The sequence below is a fragment of the Lissotriton helveticus genome, chromosome 1_1 (assembly GCF_964261635.1).
Source record: "Lissotriton helveticus chromosome 1_1, aLisHel1.1, whole genome shotgun sequence".
In the NCBI taxonomy this organism is placed as follows: domain Eukaryota; kingdom Metazoa; phylum Chordata; class Amphibia; order Caudata; family Salamandridae; genus Lissotriton; species Lissotriton helveticus.
In genome coordinates, this window is record NC_136057.1 from 1,145,143,176 (window position 1) to 1,145,166,714 (window position 23,539).

The following is a 23,539-nucleotide window of genomic DNA, read 5'->3' on the forward strand; positions in this document are numbered from 1 at the left end:
GAGGACAGCATCACTGCCGCTCACTTCCCTCACTAACTCAAGTATTTGTGTCTTTCTAAAAGTACATTCGGGTACTTTTCAGCATTGTACTTTTATTTAATTGTACATGCCGTCATCGGATCTGTGCACTGTTTGTCTGTGCCAAAGAGAACCCGGACTCAGCCCGACAGACAGCCTCAGTTACTCTGAGAAGCTCGAGAAAGGGAACGTGCTCTTAAAACTAACATCCTCTTTTCTAAGTTCAAAATTGGTTTATTTGAGAGTATTAATAAGACAATAATAATAATACTTCGTACAAGTAATCATTCACCATTGCACAAGTACAAGGGAAATAAATCAATAAAAACAATGTGTGGAATGAAATTGAATAATAGAGAGAGCAAAGTATGATACAATCAAAATACATTACCTCGATTCACGATAATCTTATAGTAGTAGTACTTGTTTAGAAATATGCAGTCGTAAACATGTTACTAAAGTATTAACATCCTCTTTTCTGTTTACTAACAGAACCGTATAAAAGTGTTGATGGAACGTGCAGAAAAAAATCTCATCTATGAAAGACAAAGAGGAGCGGGAGTGAGGCAGTGGGTGACGGGGCACAGGCGAGGTGGAAACTTTGCACCCACGTGTGAGGCAGTGTTTAGAACTTCCCCTGATTATCATTTCTGCGAAACTATTCAACTGAACAAAAAGTGTGACTGAGGCAAGTAAAAGTTGGTCGAAAAGGTGGCAGTGAATACAAGGATAAGCAGCCCTTGGTCCCATCTCCCTTAAAAGTTAAAACCGGGTCAGTGGGCGGCAGCAGACGTCAGCAGGTCTCTTACCTCTGTTTACGACGTGTCTTTGACGTGTTCCTCCCGAATGGGGACATGGCGGTGGGTGAGCGCTCAGGACAGCGGCATCCGTGCCAGTGACGCCCTGGCTCCCTCTCCTCCTGCCCCGGGACGCGGACCAAGTACCACAGACTGCGCTCGCGGTAGGCGGGGTGAGAGCTGTGCCGAGAAGTGAGTAGTTGAGCAAGTCCCTCGGCAGTGACTGCGAGCAGCAGCCAGCGCAGGGGCTGCAGCTCTCTTGGAGTCCTGCCCAACTCCAAGCTCACGGAAGCGCCTTAAGCAGCAGCAGCAAAACCCTCTATTGTGATCGGGCTTTTATTGACATTCCTTCTAACCTTTCAGGCCAGCCGGGGCTCTGCAGCAGTGAAAGGAGCTGTTTTGTTTGATGCCTTAACTGGCGTTTAAGAGCTGTCGAGTTGCCACCCAGAGAGGTACTGGAGGGGGAGTGAAAGGGAGTGTCAGGGAGGGGCAACTATGGTTAGGCGACCCTGGGAGTCCTCTCATGTAAACAATCATATAAGTAAACAACTGCGTCTCTCACAGATCTAGCCATTCACAACGCGCCAAGAGGGCGTGAGTGGAGTGTCTACCAAAGGAAGGGAATTAGGACTTGAACTAAAGAACTTTTTAAATTCCCAGTTTTAACTATGTGGAAACAAACGATGTTTGAGGAACATGGTTTTGTGACTTTTAGAAACTTTCAAAACTTTCCCCCAAAATGTTTAGTTGGTTATTCTTGCACTTGGGAATATGTGAGAGGGACAAGTGCGCACATTTAAGATAGGGCAAAACAAATATGTATCTGGAGACCTGGGGCTAGATGTAGGTAAATGATATTTACAGATTCATAAATACCGAATTTTACCGATTCGGTATTTATGAATCAGTAAATATTAAGGTGGGAGATGTAGGTATTTCCAGTTGTGGAAATACCGAATCGTCAAAATTCGGTATTTACCGATTCGGTAAATACTGAATCGGTATTTCCTATTGATTCCTATGGGCTGTGAAGCCCGTAGGAATCAATGGGAAATACCGATTCGGTAATTACCGAATCGGTAAATACCGATTCCAGCAAGGGTGCAGGGGGTGTCACTTTGACACTCTCTGGCACCCCAAAAATAGGCATGTGCGCCATGTGGCACACAGACATGCCCTAAGGGCATGTCTGTGTGTCACATGGCACAGGTGTGCATGCACACATGTGCATGCACACCTGGATTCGGTATTTTACCACCCAATTGGATTGGGTGGTAAAATACCGATTCTTAAAGCCCTGAGGCACTCTGACATGTGCCAGCTACATCTGCATTTACAGAATCGGTATTTTACCGAGTCTGTATTTACCGATTCGGTAATTTTACCGAATCGGTAAATACAGAATCGGTAAAATACCGATTCTGTAAATGCATGCCCTACATCTGAAAACCCTAATACCGGTCGGAAACGGCCAAAATCGGCCGTTTCTGACCGGTATTAGGGCTCCTACATTTGGCCCTGTGTGATTAGTTTAAGGAAGTGGTAATGCAGAAATTGCAAAAAAACTAACAAATTAACATCTGTCCACGTATACAGGAGTCTGTGGGCCAAATGTATCAAACAGTTTACCCATTCTGTGTCTATGGGAAATTGTGTTCATACATCTGGCCCTGTCTTCCTAATTTTGAGTCCTGCTTATGGCAGACGAGGGCGTGGCGCCAGCAGAGAAAGCTTCTCCTCCATCGAGCATGCCATGGTGTGGTACCAATGGAATACTCAGCACTGTGAAAGACTGCCATGGAAAGGGTCAGGATCTCATGAAGAAGTTTGTTTTATGGTAACACACACCGGGAGACAGACCCAATAGATTTTTGGGGAAATATGATATGTGGCCAGTGATAATGTTTCTCTCCACACCCAAAAGGTTCTGGAAATGCTACCATCCTACTTTGCATTTATGGAATATACACCAACAATTTGCCCGTTGACAGAAATAGACACTTGGCCAATCCTGAGTGTTGGCTGAGACAATGCCGTTGATTTCCTACTACCAGTGTGTCAGAGGACCCAGATGGAAATTCCGAGCTGCTCTATCAATGTGAACACCAGAACAAATGGTGTCTTATTTGACATTCTGTGGTAGATTAGTCAAGACTTTGTACTGCCGCAAAGTCATGGAAGACACACAAAGTGGCACAAAGAGTTGATAAAGAATTTACATTCAAGTGCAAAACTTTGTTCTTGAAAGTAGCCCTTACAGTAAATCAATTATCACTTTGTGATTGCTATGCATGAATGGGGCAATCACACACTGTCACCCATGGTTTTTGATGCAGAGAACTATCTACCAAAAGTAGTAGACAGGGATTTGCAGCACAAAATAACACCTCCATGAGGAAGGTGTTTTGTTGGAGAAATCTTTTAATTTCTTCAAACATTTCAGAAATTGCATGTTGGAATTGTACAGGGTACTGCACTCATCCATGCATGAAATTAAACATTTGTTTAAGTATAAGATTTTGTACTGAAAAGGGTATCCTCCCACTACAAAGCCTATGCTAGAGTTCATGCACACATGTTTGTGCTCCAGTGATTGGGAATAGACCATATCTTAATAGATATGCTGCTGTCCAATCTCTCCCCCTAGCGCAATATAGCCCAACCTCTCTGGTTGCTGTGCTGAGTTGCACTATTTTTAGGTCTTGCCTGAGATAATGCATGCACTGTTACTTGTGAGACATTTTGTTAGATTACAGTGGGCTTAGAGCACACTCATTGCTTGCCATTGGTTGGTGTCGTCGTCACTCTCATTTGCTTGCTTCTCTTTGGCCAGTGCATGCCTGCTTCACTTCCTCTTCCTGTGCTTGGCCCTCCCATGGAGCATGGCCCAAGTACTTCTGACCATCCACTATTTGCATTTCATGAGCTACGTTTTCCTTTTTGTTGAAGCACTCCATAATAGTGCATGTGTTTGTAGGATGTCTCCCTAATGTATTTCTCCCTCCACCGTGCTGCTCTTGTCATTGAGCTCATGCCCCCCCTCCGTGTTGTTGCTTGCTCCCTCCCAACTTTCCTGCTGCTGTTTGTCCCCTCCTACCCTCAGTGTTTTTGTGTACCATCCTTTCTGCCATGTTGTTGCTTGACTCCTTTTGCCATCCCGCATTCTGAGTTGTTGCTTAGTCTCTCCCACCTTAGATCACTTTCCATGTTGTTGCTTGGCTACTCCTTTTAACGCTCTTTGTTGTTGATTTCCCCTTCCTGCTGTCCATGTTGTCCCCCCTCCTGCCCGTCATAAGAAAACAAAGTGCTGTGATGGAGCCAGCGCTGGCCGCGTCACAGAGCTTTTTTGAAAAAAATAAACTTTCAGACATGGACCCCCCCCAAAAAAATGTTGTTGCTTGCCCCCAGCCAAGTGCTATAATACAAAAAATGTGCTATTACTCCACCACTGCTGGCCATATTACAGTTTATCCCCCCACACCCTCCGTATTGCTCGCCCTCCCTCCGTAATGCCTTGCACCCTCTCACCAGCAATAAAAAAGTGCTATGACTGGGCCAACGCTGGTTGCCTCATAGCCTTTTTTAAAAATCTATTTATTTCATTTTGCAAGGCAGCTGTGCTGCTCTAGAACATGACTAAAAACATTGACAAAGCCACTAGCTCTCTCGTAGGCAAGTCTTATTGGTTTTGCCAATGCTTGTTTCGTTAATGTACCTCTTTTGTGTTCAGGACAAAGTGCTTTCAAGCCCTTCATTTTTACCTGCACACATTTCTCCAGGTATAACCAAAGGAATGTGGTTGGATAAAACAGGCAGAAAAGGTGTGTGCCAAAACTGCATGCAACAGGACGCACTCCAAAAGTCTCCTCTGTCGCGATGTATCTCTCTACCACTATTTCCTCATCCCTGTTAACATATATCAATATCATAGGAAAAACTGAGCATAGGGTCCAAAAATTCATTTATTCTACAATTGTATGAGGCAGCAAAAAACTGTAGTTCATTGTTCCCAAATGACCTCTTTTTGAACTAATCCTGAGGAATCCCGCTTGAGAAACTAGGATACATAAATGCAGGATCTCACAACACTTCTAGCACTAGACCCGAACCCCTGCAGCCATCCTCGCCAACCGTCCCTAATAACATCCAGATCATCAGAACATCAGATCCAGAAGACAGCAAACCTCCCAGCATGTTAATATGGAAAATTACATGTGTAGAACAAATACATGTGAAATAAAACATGATCGTACTGGTAAGATTGCAGGTTTTATGCAGTAAGTGATGTTTCATACACCAATCGCACACGTTGTCCTTAAACGCTATGTTTACATCAATTCGCGTAGTTCCTTAACTTGTACCGGCAAGTGATACTTAATGGAGTTGCCGGTAATGTTACACTAAGGGGAAAAAAAAGCGGACCTTCCGGCTAGTTATCACGACCGCAAGGAGCTTGCTCTTCCCGTTCCTTCCTCCTTCTTCCGGGATTAATGGTGCGTGTGCGTTTCACCTCAGGGAAGAAGGGGGCGCGCAGCTCACCTGCTCACACGCTTCCCGTGGCGTTTCTCGTCAGCGCCGACTCACCCACGGCTCTGAAGTCTGCTGGCAGCCACCGCCCCTGCGTCACACTCCACAAGGCCCAAATCTACTCCAAGCGGGATAGGTAACTTATTAATGAAGGCCCTCTGCATGCCGCGCATACCACGGGGGAAACTAGCAGTCCCACGCCACAAGTTTCCTCAGCTGGAACAAAGAGCTGCGGTGGAAACACATTGAGAGACTGCAGACGAGGGAGAAAAAAATAATAACAGCACCGCACGATAGAAGTCCAAACCAAAAGACTTCCAAATAATTTAACAAAAGGTTACCTAGGCCTGACAAAAGTCAAAATCTGGCATGAGAAGGCAGAGAAAAGAATTTCATCTCTGGTCAGGCAGGCTCGGCGGTGCAGAAAAAGTAAACATAAGAGGTCATGTGTCCAGAATCCATCAGGAATGCTGCCTTTTATCTTCATGATAAAATTCCAAATGCTGTTACTCAGGTCAGCTATAATAAATGGGTAACTTGTGTTCCAGATACTAAGGCAGCGAACTTTTTTATAAATGGCAACATTGTCTTTACTTTTATGCTAAAGGTCTCGTTGGTAAAATAAGCCTGACATGTGTCATAGGAATGATTCAAAAATGTATTTCTTATTCAAAATATGTCACACATTTCGATATGATTTTGGCGCTAAATTGAAACAAAAAGTCTCAAAAGGTGATTAAAAATATGTTTGTTAATTGTCGGAGCTACGAACACATGCAGGACAGATTTGAATTCTCAACTTTTAAACTATCAGAGCAAAATGGTAGCGGGTCGAAAACTGTAGTCATGACCGCCTATCTCTGTCCTGCATGCATGCTGACAGTATATGGGATATAAATAAAGTCCAAGCAAGTGTAACTAAAATGGAAAATAGCTGTTTTATTAAACCTTATAAATGGTTGTTAATTACCCAACCAGAAATTATTAGCCCATGCTGCAAAAAAGGCTCATGACAAGTAGGTAGGTAATCAACCCACAGGTAAGGACAAAAAGGCAGTTAGCACTCCAAATGCATAATAGGAAGATCAGTGAGACCTGGAGCTGTTTCAATGGGAACAGCGCATACGTACAGCTCTTCATCCAGGTCCTCCTCCTCCTCGATCAGCTCCTGCAACTCCTCTTCGTCTTCTTGGTGAGCTGTGCTGGCCACAGATATTGTTGCTAGGAGGAGTGTTAGATTCTCTCCTTCAACTGTCCTTCGCCCTTCACTTGTACAGATGGTTCAGCGACATAGTCCAGGTCAATGTCTCCAGTACGTGAAAGAAGATTTCACCAGCTAAAGTACATCACAACTTTGTGCCAAATTCTCAACACAACACTCTAGAAAACATTGTTCTGCAAGTAATGAATAAAGCCTATCCTACGAATAGGTAATATCGTTCACTAACCCTATCTTAGTAATTATAATTCTGGTGAGTGGTCGCTGACACTGTTAAAGGTCACAACTTAGACTTTATGTTAGCTCTGGGATCTTTCAAGACAGCGGGCAGGTGCAGTTTTTGGCCATAAGCTTATCTGGATTGTTGGTAAATAAATACATATGTTTGTACATGTGTAAGAAGTACACCCAGTATAATTTGTCACTAGATGAATAGCTAATGTAATTAATTGAATCCACTGGTAATCTGATTGTGGGATGGTGGGATACCTACCAAACCACTAAATGACTACTTGTAAAATGACTCTTTCTTGGGACATTGTCTATTTGTAAATTTGTACCCAGTGTCCTGAGGGATTATTGGATTGCCCTATTATGTGGAACCAATCCAGGGGTTGTAGCACCGCTAAGAGTAGAAGTCAATGTTGTGGCAGGTGGTGGATGGGACACCAACACAGGGCCACAAAAGTTACAAATAAAAGTCTTAGCATGTATTAGTGTACAGGTATATACAATTAAAAACATGGCAAAACACATATTGGCATTTCTGTTTTGGATAAAAATACAATTAGGAACAATCCGTTATAGTGAGCTATTTTGTTAGCATAGGGACATACCCGTCTGTGTATGTTTCTTGCTTTTCAAGGCCTGACCTGTGTGTTGCCCTGTTGCAATGACTTGCCCTAGCTAAATCAATCAATCCAGCAATATGAAGAGTAATAAAACAAGCATTTACAATGCAATGGTCTCAGCATCATTAAAGGTAGAGCTATTGGCATTGCTCATGACATTTCTTTTTTTTTTAAATCATAAATAAATGGCATTGTCATTTACATTGCCAATAGCTTAATCGTTAAATTAATGGCACTGTTGCTCACATATGCTGGTTTTGTTTTTACGTAGATCTCGAGCAGTGAAGGCGAACCAAGGACAGGTGGGTCAGTTAACTGTAATTCGAAGAATATTCCATATGCCATTCCAATACAAAAATTGGCATCTCTGCTAATCCATATTTTGCTTTAAATGGGTTGTTTACTACTTATATTTATAAAGCAGATACACGTCAAGGCATCAGGGTCCCTCTAATTTAGAGCTGCATTTAATAAAATTTTGCAGTGTTCCAGGCGTGCCTCTGGGGCAATATATGGTACGACTGCGCAATACAGATATTTAGTGTGTGCCCGCTCTGTGCACAAAGCAAGTCCGACACTTTACCACTGTACATGCCCTTGCAGTGTCTCGAGGGCTCCAGTGGCATGCATCCACAATAGATGAGAAATCCGAGCCCGAACGTGTTGTGAACGACCACGGAGCAACTAAGCATCAAAGGGCAATAAGAAATCATCACGTGTGACGACTGACGAGAACATGTTTAAGATTCTACTTGGCTGGAAATCTGCAGCCGATCAAAATGATGCCATGTTTGTGACTCACATGCATAATTCGCCGATATGACGTCATGGATGTAAATTGCAGGTTGCCAACCCACTGATGCTTGTGAAATAACACCGACCAATCAGGTGATAACAAGAATGTTGGTAACATATAAAGCCCACTGCTACCGGTTGAAAGAACTACGTTCCAACACGAACAAGGTTTAGGCTGGCGAGGCGAAAACACAGCACCTGGTCGCCTTCTCTGTCGTGAGCAGAACCCGACTCTGTTGCTGTCCACAGCCTCGCTCCCTGCCTGCTTCTTGGGTTCAGGGTAGGTGAGTCCCTGAAACGCTTGGTTCCCAGCAGTAAGACACCCTGTCAGATGTAAACACCTGCAGCAGTCGGACATCTTGGATCTTCGCCCTAATGTTCCACTCAGAAACATTCCTATGCGGTGCACGGCCCGGCTGTCATATTTATAGTTAAGATGAATACAGGTAAACACAAGCATTTGCAATGCAATAGCTCTCGCATTATTAAAGTTTGAGCTATTGGTGTTGCATTATTTAGCAATGCCAAAAGCTCATACTTAAATAATGCAAGACCTATTGCATTAGAAATGCTTGTTTTAAGGGTGGTAAAACTGTTTTTTTTTGGTTAGTAATGAACACTTCGTAGAAAATGCTAGAAAAATTAAAATCGTACGGTGCATACACTTTGACACATGTACCTGACATTCTTACAGAGCGTGCTCAGACTCACTCCCCATAAAGACATACTTGAAAAAATTCATTAAAATTGCCTTCGCATCTCAGACAGATGCCCACTCCCTATTCTGCTGAGAGAACAACTGAAACTGGCAGCCTGCTGCTAGGGTACAATTGTGGCCCTTTGACCTCCAACTGCCAGAAGACATCTTGAGAGGTTAATTGTCCTTTGTCAGGCATTGTGCCAAGCAAACGAGAAGGGAATACAGTAGCCCTGCCGCAGCCCCCTGCGGCCTGCTGTTCCACACTCTTAAGTGTGCTAGAGGCATGTGTCCCTGTGCTGGCAGACTGCAGTGGAGCAGTCAGGAGGTGTGCCAGCACCGGCCTTGGACAAGGTTCTGGTTCGGTATGGCTGCTAGAACCGGAATGCAGCTGCTTGGTTTCTGCCCTATTCCAGTTTTGCTTGTGAAGCTTTGTCTTCCTCCCACTTCGGTGTAGCTATATGCATGGTTCTGCAGCATGCTCTGTACGAAGGAAAAAAACACACACACACACACACTCTCACACACACACTAACACTCTGAATGTAGCTTGTGCATCCTGCAAGTGGAACAAGCCTCCTTTATTTTTTATTTTTAAAGAATATATGTCTATTGGCAGATGTAGTGAGCATCACCTGGAGGTGAAAACAGTAATACATATTGGCAACACCATTCACTGCATTAGTTTGTCAGTGGTCATGCAGAATCCAAGCAATGATCTACTAAATAGTGCTCTATACACAGGTTACAAAGTGTCCCAACTATAGTTACTGTGTGAGCTAAGCCGTCGTTTAAAACAAGATTCAAAGCAGTAAAAGCCTGTACAAAAAGAACGGTGGCATCGGATAGGTATGGAACTTTAAGGGTACAATAAACAACCAAACTAATACAGGGATCGCTCAATTCTATTAATTCAGGAAAAGTACAAATATCAAAGCACCTACCTCTCAGTGCCCTCACTGCGTTGCGAAACTTCTGGATGACGGCCTGGAAGAGAGCAGTGATCGGCGCGCCTCAGGGACGCTGGCGCCGTGAGCGTGTGCGCGACTGAATCCGCGCGTGGCCAGCACTTGTTGCTCCCTCTCCCATTAGGATTGCTAGGCGCGTGCCCAGCTCTTGTCTCCTTTTGTCGGCTTTGGCGGCTGACATGATCACAATAGTTTTCTGCAGAGAACGCGCGTTGCGCGTCTCTAGTCCGAGACCTAATAGCCACTACAATATGAGGCATCTGTGCCCCCAGACACAGCAACCAATTCCTCTTTGCTTAAATGCTCCTCCATTCCTCCTCACACTTGGTTTGTATGTGTCTCTAAGGTGTCAGGCTTGGCAAGGATTTATGTAGAAGCATCTGCCATGCTAGACTGCAGAGCCCTGTTGTTGCTCTTGTTTCTGGATTCCAGGAGGGGTCACGCTGCCTTCCGCAGTGGTCCAGGAAGCAATAAGCTCATGAGAAAGGCATCTGACAAGCTACATGGGCACACAGTGGATGCTTCAGGAGCGGTGGAGGGAAAGGTCATCTCCGCAGAAGTAGGAGGCTCCGTGGGAAGGCTGGAGCTAAATAAAAGTTAACCTATGTTATGAGAGAGACCCCACGTACCAAAGGGACAGGGCGTAACACAACTGAAGAAGGATTAATATTCTCTTTGGTGATTTAGTCATACACTATATTCTAGAAATCCATACACTTCTATGTTCCACACAAATCAAAGCCCAACAGGTCTATAATTGTAGTGCCACAAATATTCAAATGGTGAGAAAATATATATTTATTAAGAATAATTCTTGAAAATTGTATCATGCAATCGATAAGTCATCAGTTAAAACATTGTTCCACACATAAAAACCATTTCATGATTATAACATTTTCCTTGTATAATAGATGATTATATAAAAAAGTAAAAATATCGGAACAAACCGGTTCCAATTCATGCAATCAAATAAAGTATGTTATAAATCAAACATGAGTGAAAATTGGAAACAAGGAGGAGAGACATAAAGAGAGAGAGACACAAAACATATAGGACAATACACTTCTTTATAGTTCGTTAACTAATCCACAAAAGATATAAAAAACAGGCATATGATTAGTATAAACTTCCTTATCAGTTATGCCAGGCTGTTGAATGGATTTAGTTAGTTCAGTGCGTTGACACATTGTGGCGGTGTTCTTATGAATAGTATCCACCTTTTTCAAGACATAACTTTTTCTCTCTTTCTTTAAAAAACCTTTTTCAATATGACCAATCAAACTCATAGAGTTGTCTTAAAAAGTAGAATCCTTATGGGTAAGTGAATCCTTTGCTGGGCCTCATAGCTCAATCCCCAAAATGTAGGAGTTCAATTAAATATATTCTTTTATTTGGGATAGTTGTATTAAATTAGCCTTTTCAGCCCTATCACCAGTGGTGACTGTATTCAAATCACTCAAATATCAGGACCATTGGTCCGTGGAACCCGCGGGACGGACAGCTTAAAGAAGTTTGTGGGAATGGAACTATACAGATTTTTTACAGGACCATGTCCACTGGAAGCATGCCTTTCATGCACGCTAATTTTCTACTGAATGCTTGAACTCATGTAACCTGGTCAATATGCTACTAGCTCGAGTGTGTGACTAAAGATAATCTTTTAAGAATATCGAAGAAACTTTGTGGAGTTCTGGCTGGGATTTGACATATATCTTATTCGCTCGCCTAGGTGTGAAGCAAGACCCGCCCACCATCAGCGCTATATCACGGCTTGTGGCCCCCACTTCGCAGGAGCCGCTCGCAGCCGGATTCTGTGCTGATTGCTTTCTTGCCACCATTTGAGCCCGGGAACTACGAAGACCAGGTGCACCTTCATTACGCTCACCTGGGTGTGAAGCAAGACCCACCCACCCTCAGTGCTATTTTACGGCTCGCGGCCCCGCTTCACGGGATGCGCGCAGGCGCGCGCCAGGAGAAGCCCGGGCCAAGGGCGGGCCAGTCTGAGCCCGTTGGAGACTGACAGAGGCTGGGCCGGGCCACACTGGTAACTTTGCTGCTACGGTAAGACTATTTAATCATTGGACTTGGATTGTTTATTATATTGCCATAGTTGTACTATCTGCATACTGGCTGTAATTATCATGTGTGCATATAATAGTCTGGGAAAAGTAATACACTGCAACATCTAGGAATAATGGCGTTACGATCTGGGAAGGGGAGGAAGGCAGCACCAGGTGCTATTGGGGAGACTGTTACCGGGACCTTGGACCAATTTATAACCAGGGCAGCATCAGTTTTGGAGCATGAAATCGCCCTTACTGAAAGGCGTTTATCACTAGAACCTTTATATACTAAACAATCGTCATTGGGTTCCATTATGCAGCTATTACACCGGAACAGCCATGTACTCAGACATGCAATATTGACATCCTGGTGGGAGTGAGCATTGGGTCTGCTGACTGTGCCTCTTTGAACACATCTAAAGAAAGCACCTCACCAGCCGAAAATATGTCCGTAGATATGAACATCTCCAATTCTTTGACCAATTTACAAGCTAAAAAACGACTATCAGGCCCAGGTCCAACCGGAAAAAGGAAGCGTGGGGGAGGCTTACAGAAGGGAACGTGCCCAAAAGTAATTAAGACATCTGTGGGAAATCCAGTAACATCAACCCAGCCATTATTAACTAGCGTGCCTTCACGGTTACCAACCCCTGCCCCAGATGCTCCTGCTGTACAGCCGCCTCAGCCTCCGTTGATACTATCTCAAATTCCTGAAGGTTTTATGGAGCAAGTAGAGCAGATAATGAAATCCCTAATGTTACCTTTATTGGAGAGAATAAAGGGTTTAACAGAGAAATTAGGGAAGTTAGAACAGGTAGTTACAGCTAATTCAGACGTATTGGAAAAACTTGCTGTGAGAATACAGAATCATGGCCCTGTAGCACAAACTGTAATGGGTCATTTGACGAATAATTCCATACCAGAAATAGCCTCTTCAACATCAAATACATTGATTAGGCTACAAAATGAGATTAGCCAAGATGGTAATAGGGCAAATGTTACTGTAGGGGGAGGAAGGAAAGAGGGTGGCGTGATGCTGTAAAGGACTTTGTGGCAGTGAAGCGGGATGGAAAAACTACATACATAGAAAAGGGAATGTTCAGTCCGGATAAACATAAGATTATCCACCCACGTATTGATTTACCGCCTGACTCTGCCCCATATACCGTGGTCCTGACAGGAGTGCCTGAGTTGTATAGTGGTAAAGTAGAAACCCATAGTGAATTAAAAAATAAGGTCCCCTTTTGGCTGAATAATAATAGACCACTCCCGGGTAACATTCATGCCGAAATTTTATCCGTGCGAAGGCTGAGTTGGATCGGCCATAGAACAAAATATTTAACAGGTGACTGTATCATTGTGAACTTTAGAGACAGACGGGTGGTAAGGCACATCTGTGATTGGCAACATCAAAGAGGTGATGGCGGTTTACAAAGCCTTGACCTGAGCTATTTCTATCCGTCCTCACTTTTTGTTCCGTCAAATGCCATAGAAATGCAGCTAAGAGGGTTTACTGCTGCATACAGAGACACGTTCAGTATTCCTATATCTAATTGTTTTGATATGCTTCAAGGGTTGGAGGGGGTTCATTGACTGGGGTCCAGTCATTCTATTGCTAAATCGGTCCCTCCCACTGTAAAAGCAAGATTGAGGCGGGGAATGCACATGAATGAGCAAATTGTAAATGGGTGGACCAAGGGTCAAGATTTGGGCAAATTAATAGTGTATGTGGGGGTGTATTGAAGGAGAGTGGCAATGGTATGAATATAATGCCAGTAGATAATCAAGAAATTACCGGATCTACTGGCATAACGGATGTTCCGACCAATATGAGTATATGGTCAATAATGTTTTGGAACATCGCAGGTTTAAAAGCAAAAACGCCTAATCATAACTAGGTACATCTTATGAAAGAGCATGCTATAGTCAGTTTACAAGAAACATGGACTATAGAGGCTCCTCATTTGTGCGGTTTTAAAACCTTTCACTCACCCGCAATTAGCTCATTACACGGCAGGGCTGAAGGGGGACTGTGTACCTATGTGTCAAATCTGATTAAATGTCATAAGATCGATATTGGTTTCAATATTAGGTACTACCACATAATTAGGATGTACATCGATAAAATCTCTTGTATGATCATTGTCATTTTTTGCAAAAATTTATTGGAGGAGGCTGTGGAAGAAACGTTGAAAACCCTGGGCAAGGATATCAAATGTTTGCTGGGCGGGAGAGCTAAAGCAGTTTTTGTCATTTGGGGTGTGGACTTTAATTGTTCCCTGTGTAAACAAGGGGAAAAAGGAACATGTGGCATAATGCTGGAAAAGGAGACCAGCTTAAGTCATTTTGAACATACCACATGTGGGGACTACCTAAATGAGAATATATTTACCTGTGATATAGGTTTCGTGAATAGAATCTGTCACAGTAATGTCCCTTTTTGCCCCACGTTCAATGGCAGAGGAGCATACTCAACAATAGATTTTGTATTGATATCGGCCAGATATGGGGGAGAGGTTCAAATGTTCAAAACTTTGGATAATCCATTAAGTGACCATTTTCCCTTAAGTCTGGAGATTTCAAACATAGGTAACGATCATTCCAAAAATTGTACCCTGAGACAATATGTACGAAACATTGCCCGGAACAGGCAGAACGGTTACTCCTTAAAGTGGAGTAAAGTGGTCCCCGAGGATTTCCTTTTCAACTTAATAAAGACATGCAATTTAAGTATTGATGCTTGTCTGGACGAAAATGCTGGTGATCTTGTAGTTATTAAAAATGTTATGATTATTGCCACACACATTAAAAATAGCCTCTGGGTGGAGACGAAAAATCTTAAGGAGAATTCCTCGAGCTGGTTTGATATAGCTTGTACCAAGGCTTATACCAAACTTAAACATGCCCTAAATGCCCCTGTCAAAGATCGTAATTTAATTAAGGAGTTAAGAAAGGATTATAAGAAGATCTGGAAAAAACGAAAGGACATCCTTAAAAAGGAAGCATGGGATACATTGTGTGAGGCATCCTTGAGTAGAGATACGGCGGCTTTCTGGAAAGCAGTAAATGCCCCTTTTTTCATAGATAAAACAAAGGCTAGGGTAGAAATAGCCATTTCTGAGAATGAGTGGGTTAAGCATTACGAAGAATTGTACTGTGCTGTGAGTGATTGGGATCATTTCCCAACCCAGACTACTTTGATGAAGGAAACTGCACACACTAGTACTAAATTCGACCTGGGTATCTCTTTGAATGAAGTAAATGCAAGTATAAGAGAAAGGGCATGAGGAAAAGTCCCTGGCCCCGATGGGTTAAGGCTAAGTTATGTAATGATGTTTTTCTCAAACATAGGCCAACGGAAATACTATGATGATCCCGCAAGTATGAGCAATATCCCCAGAAAAGTCTTCAAAGGTATATGCATGAGGTATCTGGGTGTGCGCAGGACCAACATAGAAATGTTTAAAAAAACGTGGTCGCGCATCAATTAATAATGACCTCAGACCAAATCCAACCGTACATTAGATTATAAATGAGCGATTTTGAAAGGTTTTTATTAACACATATTAGGTTAAACTTGTCATTTAGATCCCTCAGTTTCACCAATATGAACAATTGGTCAAAACAACTTACTAAGTGCCCTTGTGATGATTTGTCTGAGCAGTCAGAAATGCATATCCTTTTTTTGTGTAGATATTACACAATACCTAGGAGAAGATGGATTGTGGCACTATTGAAGATCTTAAAACTTAATCAGTGTCGCCCTGATTTTTTAGCAAATCAAAGATTAGATGACATATTAACTGTTGCATCTCTCTGTGTGTATTTTAAATATGTTTTTAGATGTAAAAATCGATCACCTAAAGAAATACGATGAGCATATTTTATTTTTGTCTTTATTAATACTTTTTTTTATGAATATTAGGAAATGTCATGTATTAACTGTACTTTTATGGTTGTTTTTATCTGATAACCGAATAAAGTTTAAAACGAATGAATGAATGACATATTCCTTATTGGTTAACTCTCACTCATCTAAATCAGTGCCCTGAAGAAGCCCTTGTGTATGGATGAAATTCTCGGGCTGCGCCTGCATATTTGAAGGATTTATGAACTTTGAAGAAAAGAAGAAATAAAAGCAAAAGGAATTAATTTATATTTGTCTGGTTCACACTGTAAATTATGGACTGAACTTGATGAAATTCATTCTTTGTACTTAGGGTTGTGATTATGCTTCCTCTCATTATTTTTCTTTGATTGTCTCTAATGTATGGCCATGTGGCAACTGGTAATTTGAATTGGGCTATATAGCTAGTTTTTTGTGTGTGTTTACACTCGGGGGTGCTGTAATTTATGCCTGAGCTGCCATTTCTTGTCATTTGTATACATGTCATAAGAAATTGTTTTTTCATAAGGAAATAAGCACATGACGCAGTCCTAAGCACACCCCTTGGAAACACGAATTTGGTATGGTTTCCTAAACCCATTTAACTATTAGGAAAGGCTTTTCCAAACCTTTGTGTGGGCTTAATATATTTGAAAAAGGGGTTTAGGGTTTGCAAACCCTCATTTACGAAATCAGAGCATTGGCAAAAGCTTAAACAGTTTGTACATTTATTCTAAGGTCCTTTAATGACCAATAATATTTTCCCCTCTAAGAGTGGATCTTCTACATCTTTTAAGCCAAGGAATAGAATTGGCCAAGAGTTTGCCAAAAGCGAGGGAAATCTTTTTCAACTAGCAAGAAATGGTTCCAGCCTAAGAAGTTGACAAAGAGCTAGGATTCCTCTAAATAGCCAGGTTCCTCAAAGCACAGATCCTGACCATCACTCAGATCCTCCAAACTTGGGACTGATGGAAGAAAGACTGGTGAACCTTTGCAAGATTTGGCAAACAACTGTAATGGATCTTTGGATACTGAATACAGGCAGGAGACTTTTTTAATAGGGACAATATCTTCTGCCAGATTATTGTGAAACTGGGTTCACTTTAATGTAGACAATAGCTTCCTAGGATTTTTGAAGATAAGCTCATTGTAAGGACAGGTCCCTCTTTTATGTCCAAGGTGAACTCAAGGTGAACTCAACTTTCCATCTGGGTAAGGAGGTGTTTCTAATGCTTCCCGATCCTACATCTGCGGAAGAGATAAGCCATCACATTCTAGATATTAGGAGGGGTATTTTGATTTATTTGAACAGTGTTTTAGGGTGATGGGGTTCCTCCCCTCATTTGTTAATTTGGGATCAGCTTTAACAGGACTAAATCCAACAGTTCAGTCTCTCAGCAGTTGGATTCACTCTCTGAGAATCCTGGCATACAAGGAGTCAGAGATACCTCCCCCTCACAGGATCAGAGAAGGCCAACCGGGGGGATGTAAGCTTCATTGGCAGAAGTCCATGGTGCCTCACTGGCAGAGATTTGTAGGATGGCTATATGGGCTGTTCTATCATCATTCAAAAAGACTTATAGAATAATGCATAAAAAAGATTTAGGATGTGTTTGGATCTAATGTTCATTCTTCTACGGGGAAATGGCTCAATAAAGAATATTCAAATAGTGATCCCAGTGGTCCTGGTCTTTTTTTGCTTGGCTAAATCTCACATTGTAATTCATTAATGCAAGACAGATGAAGACGTAATGCTTCAATTATTTAACGGTAATTGCATTACTCTTAGTTTTTATCTCACCTTAATCAATTCATTGTGTTAGGCCAGGCCAACTTTACATTAAGTGACTTGAAACACTAAATAGACATGTGGGGAAAGAGCCTTTTAAGGAATGTGACATTGGTTGGTTTGCCTGGGAGGCACAGATGCCAATCATTGTAAGTGATAATGGTGAGATACATACTCAGAGTAATGCAATTTCTGGTAGTTAATCAAAACATTAAAAGAACATTTATGTATACAATTGTATGGCTTGACTTACAAGGTCTTTATGAGGGGGATATGTGATGTGATACTAACAAAGCAGGTGTGAGCAATGGTCAGATATGCATGAGTGCTTGTAGGTTTGGTTTTATAGAGACAGAGGCATAACTCCCATGTTTTCCTGGTCTATGCATGATTAGCTAGGCCAATGCCAATTCTTTCCTTGGAATTGTGGACCTAGCAGTCTTATGTAACCATTATAACACCAGGACTACAAGTCCAAATGTCAAAGAAAAATACCCAGAACACGATTAGCTTGTCCAAGCATGGACCTGGGAAATTTGGCAGGTCTCGAGAATAGAGGTGTGGGGGTTTGAGAGGAGAGGGAAGGTCATGATCTTTATCAAAAAAATGAACCATCAGGTCTAGGACTGGAAGAAACTGTCACAGGCGGTGAACTAGCTATAATGGGTGTTAGAAAGTGGGTTATTAGTAGTGGTAAATATACATCTATCACTAGCAATAAGGCCACTAACACAGTGTAAGACTCAGAATAAGGCTCATAAAATGATTCCCATGCTCAAAACTTGGTAGCTTGGCTGTGAGCAGGCAGGCTTTATTTCAAAGACAGGTATGTAAAGAATTTAAAAACACCAATTAAGTAAATAAATAAGATACAACACTGAGAGGGAGGTACTCAGGGAGGTTTTGTATGCAAAAAAGTATACTAAATACTGAAACAATGAGCACAAAGGGTATACACCTGTTACAACGCATTTTTTACTCCGCACTACCATTACAACGCGACTTTTACTCCGCATACCATTACAACGCATTGCGCTGGGGGGCGCTCTAGGATAGGGAATAAGTATAATTTACTATCCAACACCTTCCCTAGGGTCCACGGGGACTGGAGTTAGAATAGTAAATTATACTTACCACTATCCAGCACCTCTAAGCGCTATGCGTTGTAACGGTATGCGGTGTAAAAGTCGCGTTGTAACGGTCTGCGGAGTAAAAGTATGCGTTGTAACGTCATACATCCGCACAAAGTCAATGGGGAAAGCAGCTCAAAGAAAAAATATGTGGAATTAAAACAAGCTCCAGGGTATGTAATGTCCCTTTAGTTAAATGCCACTGGGCTAGGATTAAAAACGGATCACTGGCGAGTAGAGTATATAACCTCAGTTAGTGACAAGAAATGGTTGACATGTTTCAGCCTTATAACCCCCACTTAGAGGTGTAGTGGCTTTCTTCAGGGCCAACTAGTGCTGCTGCTCAACAACATATGTGTTTGTGAATATATCAAAAAAATATGTGACAAACAAAAAATATTGTTTTACAAAATCATCCATAATCCTTGGTCCATCTTAGTTTTTTGGGAGATTCACTGGTGGTCCCTAAAAGTACATATAAAGAAAGGGGTTATTCATAGTTAAGCTAGGTCACAAAATTGGACAATCAAGGTTGATTCATTTTAAACATACCAACTATTAAAAAACAGAGCAACACATAAAATTACATTGTGCTGGGGCTATAGATCAGAATATGTATAATCATCACTTCTTTCCTGGGTTTTCTGCTGGAATAGTTTTGTAGTGATTAGGGCTTACCCGTTAGTGTCATGAAAAAAACCACAACTTAACATTGCATGTGGCTCAGGAAAAAATCACTGTGTGAAAACGTGGGACCTTTTCACAAACTGCTTTTTGTAGAACATTTAGAAGTACTACAGTAGTACTACTAAATTACTACAAAATGCTGTTCACAAACCTACGAGTATAAATCTCCACCTCTCCTATCTTTTCTATGGGGAAATCCACACACATGTAAGTATACTGCTTAGTAATAAATGTGGAAGGCACCAGGTCAGTTGCTTGAAAATTAGCCATACTTACTAGTATATGAGTTAGGGCGGAGTAAGGAGGGGTATAGGGAGGGACAGTCACCCATCCACAGAAGAGTAATGACATTGCTATTCATAAACTACACTTCTAAAGTTATTACAAATGGAAAGAGACTCAAAATAGTAGGAAATTACTCCATTTCAGAGCTGGAGTAAGTCCAAGTTCGCAAATGGCCAACCACTGTTATTGCAACATTCTCCCATAGAAAATAATGAAGGTATGTACAGAAAATAAAAAAACATAGTAAATAATGTTAAAAGAAATATTTAAAATAGTTACAAATAAATACATATACTTAAATGCTAAAAAGTATTTATAAGTAAAATACATTTCTTTTTTAATTATAAAATATTCTGCCAACCTGTTTTTAATTTATACATTATTGTGCAATTATTTTTATTTAAATTAATTTAAATTACGTTTAAATAATTCTATTAATCACTTTTAATTAAAAAAAAGTATCTTGGGACTTAAGTGAGAATGCATTTTTTTAAAGGACACTTCAAAAAAATATTTAATTAAATATGTTTATATTCATGAGAAGTTTATTCAAAATTAATTTACTAGTGCTGTAGCCTTTTTCAAAATTTACTCTACAATTATTTTATATAAAATTATTGTTACTCATTTTTTAAACAAAATAAACTTTCCCCTTTTCACTATACTTTGCAGTAGGAATATTGGACATTTGGGGTAGAGATCTCCCTATTGCAAGAATGGGAAAAAGTAAAAAAAGTTTATTTTATTTTATAATAAATTAATAAAACATTTGTATCTTTACTATTATTATAAATTAATGTAATGTATTAACTTTGAATGTAGAACAAAAGAAAACAATCTATTTGCTTAATTGCGAATTAAATCTTTCATTAATTTAATTATATCAAATTAAATTAAAATAATGTATCTGAATTCAAATAAAAAAGTATATCCCTACATTATTATGACCATATACGTCTTTAAAAGAGATGAATAGCATTAATTTAAAATAGTTAAATAAAAGATACTGTTACATGTATAAATATATGCTAAATGTGTAGTTAAAATGTTAAAATACATTAATAAAATGTTATAGTCATGTACATTTTTTAATATTAACCTATATTTATTTATAGTTTAAAATGTTTAAAATGTTTTAATATAATTGAACATTATATTCTATGAGATTGTATTTTAAGATCCTGCCTCAAATATTTTCTATTTGGGGGGTTTGCAGTATCGTTGTTTGCCCAATGTATGGTGCTGGAGTTACAAGTGTTTATTTTTGGAAGTATTAACTTACATTTGTAAATCTAGCTCTGCACTGTTTTATGGGCCTGGAGACATGTAAGTATACACTTTTCAGTAACTTTATACTTGGATTTTGTGAATAACCAAAGGTAGTAAAGTTAATCAAACTTGTAGGAGTAAATTACATGTGTAAATTACTCATAAGTGTAATTTACCTTAGTGAATAACCCCTATTGTATTTAGTTACATTTTAACAGTTTTATACAGTGCTCCGAAACAAAGGGTGGTGGGGCGCTGTAAAGGTAATTCATTTGACCATATTACATATAATCAAGCTGAACTTTATGAACAATGGTATTCACAAAGGAAGAAGTGTAGATTTAGCTTTTAACATATACATAAAATCAGTATTTAGAATGACATTTTCATTGACCAAGACAAGGTTTTAGGAGTTGGGGAGTATTAGCTTAAGTAAGGGCTTCAAAGGAAATGTTTTACCTGTTTATTATAGTGAGAAGGGTGTTTTGTTTTAGAATGTGGGGAGGTAAGTGCTCTTTGAAGCTCTAATGAAGGCATTGTTCACTCTGAACTTTGTTACTTCTGCGTTTCTTCCACTAAGCTTTCTGAAGCTGCCTGAATGGAGAGCTGATCATGAAATGCAAAGTGAAACAGATATGAAAGAGGATTACAAAGGTGAATGACATTGTAGGCAAAGCAACTTAATGTGAAATTGAACATTGCTCTTGTTGGAAGCCAATGGAGGTCACAAAGTAAAAGGGTGATGTAGTAAAATTGTCCACTTTGGACACAACAGTGTTTAAACTGCCGTTTGTAGGATCCTTCCTTTTGATCCCCACCAAGAAAGAACTAATTTGCACTGAAATCATAGAAAAATTTTTGCCAGTCATTTTCAATATGAGGGAAAATACTTCTGTTTTTGTGACTGTCATTTTTGTCCGGTGCAATGTAATTTATTAGATTCTTTACTTTGCCTCTGACCACCTCCAGGAACAGATGTGACTTGAATTTAACCTGAAAGGATAGACCTTGTAACCGTGTGCACATTTTCATAAATTCTGTTTCAAGGTAAATATCGCTGAATGAATGATGACAGGGGCCTTGTTTGGGGAAGAATTTGAGGCTTTTATATCAATTGTCCCAAACCCTGGAACAATTGTTACACTAGTTAACATGGGTGTACCCACTTTGTGGGGTAGTCAAGTTACTAATGCAGTTTTTTAAATCTAACCTGAATTCTATAGCGCAGTTGAAAATATTTGAACTAGACCTTTGCCTATATGTCAAAAATAACATAATTATTTGGGAACAGCCCAAAATGCCTAAGGCACTTGAGAAACGTTTCCCTGTATTGAAATGATTTGAATTAATCCAGCAATAAAATGTACAAGAAGTTGACTCCGGCAACAACGTAGCTTGAACAGCTTTTAAATACTTAGTGATTAGGTGACTATTTATTTTGAGTTTGTAAAGGTAGCAATTCACCAACTATCCACCCAGTTGAAAAGTGGCTTTAAGGTGAGGCTAGAATGCAACATGAAGTTGTGCAATTTACAGTGTAAGAGAGCCGGGAATATTTTCTGATTTCATTAGGTCCCTAGCGATTGGCCAATATTATTCCTGAGTGGGTATGAATAGGAATAAGGACATTCTGTGTTTAGCATAAGAAAATTATGGGATATTCATGTTTGTAGCCTGTCAAGAGTCATGTGTAGAGATGTCCTCAATTGCTAACCCTTTTAGGTAGATTTGTGATCAACATGTTGTGGTACTGAGACACCCATATCCCATAAACTCAGACTCTGAGGCCCCGGAATAGATTTAACCCCTTGACCGCGGCGAAAATTCCGCCGCGGTGCGGGTGATTTATGGCGTGGGCGTGGTTCGGACGGCCCCCGGCCGTCCTCCGCACACGCCCACCGTGACATCGGCCGGCCGCCGGCCGTCCGACGCATGGAAGGGGTTAATATGGTAGGTGTATAATTCAATTCCTAGATAATATCACAAAACACTTTACCACTTGGTGTCTGATGATTAGAAACGAGAAAACCCAACTTAAAATGTCATCACGAAAGCACATGTGAAGTTATAAAATTCAGCTCAACTTTACACGATCAATTGTTTCGTTAGGGAAACAACCTTTACAACACAACTTTTACCACGCAGTGCCTTTACGAAGCAACCATTACAACGCATGTCATCACAACGCATTGCGCTGGGGGGCTCTCTAGGATAGGGAATAGATTTAATTTACTATCCAACACCTTCCCTACTATCCACGGGGACTAGAGTTGGAATAGTAAATTAAACTATTCACTATCCAGCACCCCAAAGCGCTATGCGTTGTAACAGCATGCGTTGTAAAAACTGCGTCGTAACAGCATGCGTGGTAAAAGCATGCGTTGTAGTGTCATACATCCGTTTCGTTAGCCACTGACACAGAAGTAGGAAGAAAGTGGCATCATCTTTTCCAATTATATAGTGTACACCATCTATGGATTTCAGTGTGGCTATTTCTATACTGAAAACTTGATGACATCTAAATTTGTACTCTACAAGTATCTGTGTGTATTGCCAAT

The 23,539-nt window shown here is 40.7% G+C and overlaps 1 protein-coding gene across 1 annotated transcript in view; it reads right to left on the bottom strand.

The window, feature by feature from the left end:
- RASSF9 (Ras association domain family member 9) overlaps window positions 1-1,044 on the bottom strand; it is a 128,632-nt gene extending 127,588 nt beyond the window's left edge. The window contains exon 1 of the mRNA XM_078678891.1: window positions 828-1,044. Coding sequence (XP_078535017.1) covers window positions 828-874 — 47 coding nt within the window. The 5' untranslated portion in view covers window positions 875-1,044. The remainder of the gene's footprint in view (window positions 1-827) is intronic.
- Between the last annotated feature and the right edge of the window lie 22,495 nt (window positions 1,045-23,539).